The sequence below is a fragment of the Nicotiana tabacum genome, chromosome 2 (genome assembly GCF_000715075.1).
Source record: "Nicotiana tabacum cultivar K326 chromosome 2, ASM71507v2, whole genome shotgun sequence".
In the NCBI taxonomy this organism is placed as follows: domain Eukaryota; kingdom Viridiplantae; phylum Streptophyta; class Magnoliopsida; order Solanales; family Solanaceae; genus Nicotiana; species Nicotiana tabacum.
In genome coordinates, this window is record NC_134081.1 from 90,474,133 (window position 1) to 90,484,391 (window position 10,259).

The 10,259-nt window shown below is 37.4% G+C and overlaps 1 protein-coding gene across 1 annotated transcript; it reads right to left on the minus strand.

Moving 5' to 3' along the window:
• Positions 1 to 3,369: 3,369 nt before the first annotated feature.
• On the minus strand, positions 3,370 to 8,935 carry LOC107760660 (gamma-glutamyl hydrolase 2-like). Its single transcript, XM_016578744.2, has 10 exons — positions 8,554 to 8,935; positions 8,327 to 8,413; positions 8,011 to 8,100; positions 7,098 to 7,206; positions 6,300 to 6,358; positions 5,576 to 5,665; positions 5,387 to 5,449; positions 4,583 to 4,671; positions 3,868 to 3,960; positions 3,370 to 3,784 (listed from the first exon to the last, which is right to left on the minus strand). The coding sequence occupies exons 1-10, from the start codon at positions 8,857 to 8,859 to the stop codon at positions 3,727 to 3,729; spliced, it is 1,044 nt and encodes a 347-aa protein (XP_016434230.1). The 5' UTR covers positions 8,860 to 8,935; the 3' UTR covers positions 3,370 to 3,726.
• Between the last annotated feature and the right edge of the window lie 1,324 nt (positions 8,936 to 10,259).

Below are 10,259 nucleotides of genomic sequence, written 5' to 3' on the forward strand. Positions count from 1 at the left end.
GTAGCTGAAATTCGAGCAAGTCTATGGCACGTCACTAGGACCAACTCTGAAATCTGCACAAGAAGTGCAAAGTGTAGTATCAGTACAACCGATCCCATGTACCGGTAAGTGCTGAGCCTAACCTCGATGAAGTAGTGACGAGACTAAGGCGGGTCACTTACATTACCTGTACGCAATATTAGTAACAACAACAATAATAGAAATAAATCAGGTAACTCATTTATAATAATTGAAGTCAACTCAGCAGTCATAACCAATTATCATTTCCATCAATTCTGTTGCAGCGTGAAACCCGCTCTCACAATATATTCACATTCAATTTTGTTGCAGCGTGCAACCCGCTCTCACAATATATTCACATTCAGTTCTTATAGAAGAAATTTTCCCAATAAATGTAACAATTAATATAAAATTATAAGACAACAAGCATACAATAATTATGATTTAATTATGAAACAAACAAAGGCAAATAGCAAATTATGATGAAAATCGGAGAGAAAATATGCAGTTTAATATCTAATATGCTAAATGTCAAATAACAATTAAGGCACATAATTCAAATAGCATGTAACAATTAATGCAGGAATTTAAGAATTAATATTTGACAAAGAATAGGAGAGAAATAATTATTATAATAATTAATTCATGATTTAAAATAATTTATGATTTTTCAAGTAAGAAGGCAAACAATTAATTTGACGACGTATAGACACTCGTCACCTCGCCTATACGTCGTTCACATGCAATTCACATAACAAATAATTTGAGGGTTTTATTCCCTAAAGTCAAGGTTAACCACAACACTTACCTCTCATTGCAAATTCCAATCAATTACTCAACCACAACTTTTCCTTTTAAATTTGTCTCCGAAAGCTTCAAATCTATTCACAAATAATTCAATATACTCAATACGAATCATAGAAATTAATTCCATATAAATTTACTAATTTTCTGAATAAAATTTGAAATTCATTAAAATATTCGGCAGTGGGACCCACGTCTCAAATCCCGGAAAAATTTACGAAATCCGAACACCCATTCCAGACGAGTCCAACCATACCAAAATTATCCAATTCTGATGTCAAAGGGACCTTCAAATCTTAAATTTTCGTATTTGGAAGATTTTATAAAAATCTGATTTTTCTTCCAAAAATTCACGGATTCATGATATAAATGAGTACGAAATCATGAAATATAATCAATATAGGATAAGGAACACTTACCCCAATGTTTTACCGTGAAAATCGCCCAAAAATCGCCTTACCCGAGCTCAAAAATGGAAAAGAGTTGAAAATGGATCGGAACCCCATTTCCAGAACATAAGTTCTGTTTCTTGGATTTTTACCCTTCGCGAACGCGGTCAGTGCCTCGCGTTCGCGAAGCACAAATTCCTACTGCCCAATTTTACTCTTCGCGAATGCGAGAGCTACTTTGCGAACGCGAAGCTTGCCTGGCTTGGCCTTCCCGAATGACTGTCCTGGCCAGCCCCTTTCCCTTCGCGAACGCGAGGCTTCGATCGTGAACGCGAAGCTTCGCACCTCAAGCCTTCGTGAACGTGTTCTCTCTGTCGTGAACGCGAAGCACAAAATGTGCCAGCCCCAATTTGCTCTTCGCGAATGCGAGACTCCCCTCGCGAACGCGAAGAAGGAAACCAGAAGCAGGTTTTTGCAGTTTCCTCAAGTTCAAAAATGATCCGTTAACCACCCGAAACCAACCCGAGCCCTCGGGGCTCCAAACCAAACATGCACCCAAGTCCTAAAACATCATACGAACTTGCTCGCGCGATCAAATCGCCAAAATAATACCAAGAACTACGAATCAGACACCAATTCAAAGGAAATTTTCAAAAAAAATTTAAAACTTATATTTTTACAACCGTACGTCCGAATCACGTCAAATCAACTCCGTTTCTCTCCAAATTCGGCAGACAAGTCATAAATATTATAGTGGATCTATAGAGGGCTCCGGAACTAAAATACGGACCCGAGGTCAATAAATCCAACATCAGTAATTTCTTAGAAATTATTAAGCTTTCAAGCTTTTAATTTTTCATCAAAATTCCATATCTCGGGCTAGGGACCTCGGAATTCGATTCCGGGCATACGCCCAAGTCCCAAATCACGATACGGACCTACCGAAATTGTCAAAATACTGATCCGGGTCTGTTTGCTCAAAATATTGACCAAAGTCCACTCAGTTGAGTCTTAAAGCTCTATTTCACCTTTTAATCCATTTTTCTTATAAAAACTTTTCGGAAAATTGTACGGACAACGCACGCAAGTTGAGGAATGATAAATGGTATTTTTCGAGGTCTTAGAATACAGAATTACTTATTAAATTTAAAGATGACATTTTGGGTCATCACAGAACCCTGATTATACGTGTTATGTGTTTGGTATTGAGGTGACGCACATGCTAGTTGACGGGCGTGTGGGCGTGTGGGCGTGCACCGTGTGAATTGTGACTCAGTTATATCTGTGGTACTGTGTAGTTACCTAATCTTATTTGTATCTATGAAATCTCTATGTGCTGGAGTAATTGAGCTGTGATCCATGTTAGAAACCATGTCTAGGCTATATGTTTATCATGTTGGGACCCACTGAGATCATTTTTGTTGTTGAGTTATTTGCTTACATTGCAATTACATACTCAGTCATGCGCATTCATTTGCATATCATATCTCAGTCTCTGTTACCATTTATTGATACATCACATCATCATTTTGGGATGATTTTCATGACATTGTGAGCCCGAGAGACTAGAGAGATTGATGACTGAGTGAGGTCGAGAGCCTGATGGTGAGGATATTGATGAGAACGGGCTGCACGCCGCAGCATGTTTTATTGATTTATGCCATGATTGGCTTGTTATAGCGCTTGGGCTGAAGGAGCCCCTCCGGAGTCTGTACACCCCTAGTGAGCGCAGGTACCTATTGAGTACGAGTGCCGAGTGATTGGGAGGACTGAGTGACTGGGAGGACCGAGTGAATTGATACTCTGAGAGTATGCATATGGTTTTATCACTGAATTGCATTGCATTCGACATGCACACTTGACATACATGCATAGAGATGCATTTTCCTCATGTTGTACGACATTGCGTCATTCATGACTTCACATACACATTGACTTGTATAAAAGCAGTTGTATTATCATTTCTTCTCTTTATAAATATCATTAGATTGGTTAGTTGTTAATTAGCTTAACGTGTTGGGTTAGGTGCCATCACGACTAGTTGGATTTTGGGTCGTGACAGTTCTGCCAATAGTCAACCATCAACAACGATATGTTAAATGCTATTGAAAAAATTTGGGGTGTCAAACTACATAAACAAATTTCTAGTTAGTACTATAAACGATTCAGTCACAACTTAAGACAATGCTGCTTTAAATTTATAGCAAATTAAACACAATATTTTACATCCCTCCAGACAATACTACCAAGAACTAGTAGGCTGTAGCCAGCACATGGTTATTTGAGATATGAAGGCTCACAGAATAACTCAAATCAATGTTTTATTTCATAGAAGGGTGGACAGCAGAAGACTAAAAAATCACCATACAACTAGTTTTAACATTCCCAATTTGGTGGTGAGAACAGTTAACTGGAGATTGAAAAGCAATTCCAGCAGTGAACATCACATACTGCCCGCAACTCCAAGTCTTCACGTGCATCTTAGATTGCACAGTTGTTGGTGCTCAATTACACTGCTTTTGCTCTTTTTCCTCTATAGATAGCTCAAGGCAGAATGCGGAGTGAAGAGATAAACCTCATCAAAACCCTTCCTACAGAACAAGACAAAAGAGAATCAAGTTCCTGAAATCAATGTGTTAATTTTCAACCAACCTGAAATTGCTGCCTGACTTACCCTGCCTTCCCACCATAAATGGGACTGTAATTGTAGATGAGATTATCAAGCACTTCGCGAGCTACTGGCTTGTTAGAAGACTTTCTAGCTTCACTGCAATTTAAAATATACAAATAAAACTTACAAACCTAGAAGCACAACAGCAAAATAAAATTTTAAAAAAAGGGGGATGGGTTAATAGAGGCGCATGTATAACTTGACTCAATTCCGGCTCCGGACAGGGCAAGAAATAATTAGGAAAAGATAGGTATATTTGGCTAGGTGCAGATATGAAGTAGGATGATAAGAGGATGAAAGTGCTTATGCCTATCATACTCTTAATCACAATATGCAAAAGTTAAACAGTTGCAGTTGAAGAGTAAGAAGAATTTGTGAAAAGCATGCCCCTCAATTAGTTCATACTACTTGTGCACATCTGTATGTTTATATCCAAGACAACCGGTAGCCTTAAAATCTGTCTTTGCCAACTTATGAGCAATACAAATGAATCCAGTGCCATAGTGGATGCACTCAACCTATAACTACATATTAGGAAAGCATTGGTTCTCTTCAATATCTCATCTTAGAAATTAGGATTATCAGATAATTGATAACCAGAAAGCATTTCCCGTCCCTGACAGTATGCCTGGATCTGAACCAATCCCCAAGATTCCCCACCCCATCCCACACCTCCGGATCATCCTCGGCAGACAGGAAAGGTAAGAAGGGTCTATACCTAATAAAATAGTTGGCAACATGTGTAGTAACTTGAACTGCATCCTCAGAATGTGGAATCCTTGATGAGCCCCATTCGAAAACATTTTTCTGCAGTAACATAACCAGCTAAAAGCATTTAAATTTGGAATTTCAGGTAAAAGAATTGTGTCAAGATAAAAGGTCGCGTTTTTGCATTAAGATGAGCTACTATCTCCAAGGAAAATTTCAAAGGACATTAAAATGGTGTATTAACTCTGCTCGTTTTAACATAAGCCTATAATTAATATCTTTACTCCAATGAAAACATGAAAATAAGATGAGTGTGTATAAAAGGTCTTTCTTTTGAACTGCTTGAAAGCGCCCGCAAGAGGTAGATTAGATGATCCCCTTTCAAGAAGAAGGATTTATTTCAATGGAGAGAGCATGTCGAAGCCTTGGCCCCGACTCACAATATAGCCTTGGAGTCATCGATGATAAATGGGATATTGGCAAACGTAAAACATTCACATGATAATTGTTCCTTTAGAATAAATCATGAGAGAGCAGAAGAAATATTTCTTTTTATCAGATACCCAGAGTGCAGCAATCATGACTTGCTCATCTGTCAGAACCTTTTTCATGAACCTACCAATAACCTTTGTGCACTACCCACTAAAACGTAATCTGTAACGTAATTTAAGAACACCAAAGCCACTCAAAGAATGAAAATAGCTAGGAAAACATTACACTATGCTATCTCACGTTGTTATATCTAACAACTATTAAGTTACTGCATATTTCACATATTAATTGTAAATCTGAAGTTAGACGCCAAAGATGGTACCTCTGGGTGCCATTGAAAACCAGCTATAGGATAACGTTTAGCTTGAATAGTAGAGACATAGACCTGAATCAGATAATTAATTAATCAAAACAAATCAGTTCAAAAAGAATATCTACTAGATATCTTATCAATTGCAAACATTCACCAGAAATATCCCAGCAGAGAAAAGTGGTAGAATTCAACATGTACCTTGTTGTTTTCATCCGTACTAGTTGTCAAGACCCTGAAAAAGCCACTCAAGTCTTTATTCGCTAGAAATCTTTCTGGTGATATACCAAACTGCAGCATTAATAAGGAAACACACAATTAATCAGCCGTATCACTGCATACCTAAAGCGCCCAATAAGGCCTGAAGCAAAAACAGATAATATGAGAACTCAAAGACAAGAGGAATATCTAGCCTGCTTGTATTCTAAGATTAGCGTGACTCATTCACCGAAAGAAGTTTGTCTCTCCTGCATTAAATCTTCAAACAAACGTTGATGCGACAATCACTGATCTCTAGGTGACAGTCTATGAGTTATGCAAATGTTTATGGAGGAACATGAATTCCTTGCTAAGACAAGCTGCAATAGAACTGCAGATACAGCAGCGTGAATGAAACTAACAAGTAATGTAAGAGATATGGAAGTAACCCCATAGCAGGTAACTCGAAGATCAAACGCCTGAATTAATGTTGGATGAAAATCAGCATAAGAATCTTAACATTTCTAAAACCCAAAACTGATATACAAACCTTACTAGATGTAATATGCTAAAAGATTTAGGACATAATTCAAGAGTAATACTATTGAGCAATTACAATCTTCACTAGACAAAATAAAACATGTAGTAAATCTTGTAAAATCACAAGTAAGCTAAAATACAGCAGTGTCACACAAGGACAAGAAAAAACCTAATTTGTAAAACTCACATGATGATTTTGCATCACAAGGCAATCTATACTCATCTTCTTTAGCAACATGGGGGAATCTGCAGGAAAGTTAATAGCCAGTTGTATATCAGCAAAATAAGAATTATTACTGAAACCTGACCCCTTCACAAGCACAACCACTGTACTTTCACATAGCTCTCAAGAAAGTACAATGAAGAGTTTACATGAATGAGAGTATACATTCTCTTTGATATGCAAATGTGGGTCATAAGTGCTCATTCAATATAGAGTTGAGCATGCTATAAGGTCAACAGGCTTTTAAAATGCAGGAAGAGAATAGTAGACAATCCTTCCTCCAATATGCCATCATCATAAGCACAATTCTGCTCATCACCACCACCAGTTCCTTTGTTTCCTCTTTTTAATCAGTCCTTCAACCACCGTTTGCCGTTCTTCTTCGAGATGAACAATTTACACATAGCAAGGCCAAGAGATTTAAGTAACAGTTCTTACAGATCACATTAAATGCCAGGTTTTGTTCTTTCCAAATAATATTAAGCTCTCCTTTCATGCGAAAATTACCTATTATGACAGAGTTTGAATGCAATGGGAGCCTTACATTCAAAGCCGATCAGGCAAGCCTCTTTACTATTTTTCTATCAATGAAAAGCTTGAATTTACCATTATGACTCAACTATCTGTTATATTTATCTTTTAAAGCCCTTCGAATAGGGTAATCTGTCATTTTTCCCAGCTGAAATGAAAATGGAGAAGCAAAGCAGAAAAGAGAAAATTGGAAGAGAGGGAAGAAAAAGAAGATGAAGTCATAAAGGAGGCAAACAAACATATACCTTCCAAATACTGTTCCTTCAATATTCACATTTTCCACAAACTGTACTGTAGATGCTTGACTCGCTGCACTGAATTCCTCGAGGATATTGTTGTCCTATTATTAGACAAAGAAATGTCTTGAAATCAACCCATGGAAACAACTGAACTCAAGTCTTAAAAATGTAAAAATTTGATAATCGTATAGGAGAAAGTTTGGGTCACATAGAGGTGTGCAAGTTGTTTCCCTATACTGTCTAAGAGGCAGGATTGTGTCCCTGACATATTATGTTTGGTTTGTAGTTGGTTTTCTGGAAAAAACCTACCTTGACATATCAAATATTTCGCAATATTTTAGATATAATTCACACATGTATGAGTAATATGCAGACATCAAAGTATACTAAGGTACAACTCAGAATGCGAAATTAGGTATATATGAAAGAAAAAAAAAATCTACAACTGGAAGCACCAGAAAAAGATAGGGAAAATTCTAACTGGCAGCAATATACAACTCATATTCTTTATTGCCTCTTATTCCAAAGAGTTTCTAACTTTTACTGCATGTATACCTGTATAATCTTTAATCAGATGCTATACAATGTCATACATGGAATGTGCTCGCATACATGCACTTAGACAATGAGTATGCTAAGCACACATTCATGAGCAATTGACTATCAGGATATTCTGAGAACTGAATATAATATTACAAGCTCTACATTTTATGCATACAAAATTATAATGGAACTCTTTCAGACTTCCCACAGAAATCTTTTATTACAGTTTGCTTGTTTGATAGTATTGCCTCAAGTGTCTATGCAACTAATTACAATATGTTATTTTAAATAGTACCGACTTTTCTAAGTGTGCATTCTCAATAAAGCTAAATGAAACATCTATGTTCTCCCATACACTTTACCTTGGTGATGATCATTGTTAAAAGTTCATATCCCAAGCAGATTGCAAGTATAGGAAAATGCTCGCCAGCATCATTCTTCGCCAAAGCTTTCTGCGAGTATCAATGAAGCATTTAAAATCATTATAATGATTTTCAATAAAAGAACATCTTTGCTACTATCCTGTATTCGAATTAAAAGACTAGGAAATTTCATTATGTCAAACTTTTTGGTCACAGATTCCAGTCCAAATGCAGAGTATTTCCACTTAATAAATATTGCAGCAATAGGAGCATGATAGCATGAGTCTAGGTAGGTACAAGCAGAGTAGATAATCACCTGGAAAATTCCTTTAATAACATCAAAATAGAGACCGTCCTTGGCCCACCCACCAGTGAAGATAATGCCATTAACAAGATTAAGTTTCTGCAAAGAGAAATTGAATTAGCAAATCTCAAACTGCAATTGATAGGCGCGATCCGATCGAAGATAACATCTACTGCTTTTAAAATTTCAACGATTCACGAGACGAGAGATATGAAAAAGGAATAGTAATTGATACTTACTTGATTGAGAATTTCAGGAGGCGCTGTGTATATGAGAGGAATGACTCTAGCACCAGCCATTTCAGCAAACTTAACATAGGAAGCAGCAATGTAGGAAATATTAGTAGCGTTGCTAAGGCGGCCGGAGGCGCCATCGCCGGGATGACAAACAATTCCGATAGCCGGCCGGTGATTGAGGGTAGGGTCAGGAGCTGGACAGCTCGACGGGAGAGTCTGCTGAGAGTCAAAGTGTTGACTTCCTTCAGCAGCAGGAGCAGCAATCTCGAAGACAACAAGAAGAAATGAAATCAAAAGGTTGTTACCCATTTGATTTAATTAAATTTGAGAGGACCGAGTACAGTGCAGCAAGTGTGGGAGTAGGTAGCTAAAGCATTGTACATGCTTGTGGTCATTATAATTTAACGTATATAAACTACGTTAAGAATTATTTTTTATGATGAACTAAGATAATATTATTTAGTTAACGATAAAAGAAAATTACTACATGTTATAAATAATTATCTAATGGTGTATGTCCATAATTTATAAAGGAGTAATACTCACTATTGTATACGGTCGAAATAGATTTTGACCTTCGTACGATTGATCGAGGTCAAAACATAATGGATCGAAGTAAAACTTCGAGATGGGTTCCGAAGATGGTACGAACAAGCTTCGAGCCCGAGGGACCGATCAATGTCGAGCTCGATATCGTTATCAAGCTCGAATCCAAGTCGAACTATGATGCAAAGTAAAGTTATCAAACTTATGATTCAGAAACCGACCAACGTTGATCCCGAATCAATTCAAGGATCCAAGTCAGAATCGGGCTCAAGTCAAGATCGAGAGCTCGAGTCAAGACCGAAAACTCGAGTCAATATCGAGCTCATAGACAAGAGCCGTTGCAATCCCACTAGAGGAGAGAATCTTGGCAGGAATTATGGAAAAGCTGATTCATTATGGGTCTCCCACTATGTATTTTTAATTATATCTAAAGTAAGATCCCTTTTATGGTTATTATTTCTATAAGGACCAAGTTTTTTACTTATATTGTAATTCAAGCACCATATTCCTCCATATTCAAGAATTATCCTTTTAAGCTTCATTAATTGATCCATTGTGCTGAGTCCTAAAAAATCATCTTCTTTCCTATCTTGTTTATTTCGCATTCTTTACAATCCATATTCGGCATTTCTATTTATCCCGATGGTTTGTATCAAGTTATATCATATATCCTTATAACTACGTACAAATTCAACTATATCCGTTTTTCGGGTAAATAGTTTGGCGCCCACCGTGGGGCTAAGGATAACAGTGGTTATTTGATACGAATCTGCAAAAAAAAACACCGTTGTGTTTTGCGCTTGTTTCCGAAAATATCTTGGATTTTGGATTAGCAACGATTAACTACCAATCAAATGGCCTCACATATCGACAACGAAGTCGGTCTTCAAGATGAGAACAATAACTTGACACCCAGTACCGAAAGACCATTTGTCAACGCTGTTGGAGCTCGAATCGAAGTGCCGGTAGATATCAATTCGCATGTGGCCATTGAGGCGAACCTACATTCTGAACCCGAAAATAGCATTCATGGTGGCACTCGGTCTGCAGCTCGAGATACCCATAATGTCGAGGAAAACGGCGTCAGCTTGCGTATGATTTTCGAAATGTTGCAAGATCAACAGGCAGCAATAGCTCAGTTGCAGAGCCAAACCCAGCTACAG

Bases quoted from the DNA above. Each gene is read 5' to 3' on its own strand.
- LOC107760660 (XM_016578744.2), bottom strand. From the start codon at position 8,859: ATGGGTAACAACCTTTTGATTTCATTTCTTCTTGTTGTCTTCGAGATT. The intron at 8,414-8,553 runs GTAAGTATCAAT...TTCTCTTTGCAG, and splicing joins CTCCTGAAATTCTCAATCAA to AAACTTAATCTTGTTAATGG. The intron at 3,961-4,582 runs GTATAGACCCTT...TTTAAATTGCAG, and splicing joins GTTGCCAACTATTTTATTAG to TGAAGCTAGAAAGTCTTCTA.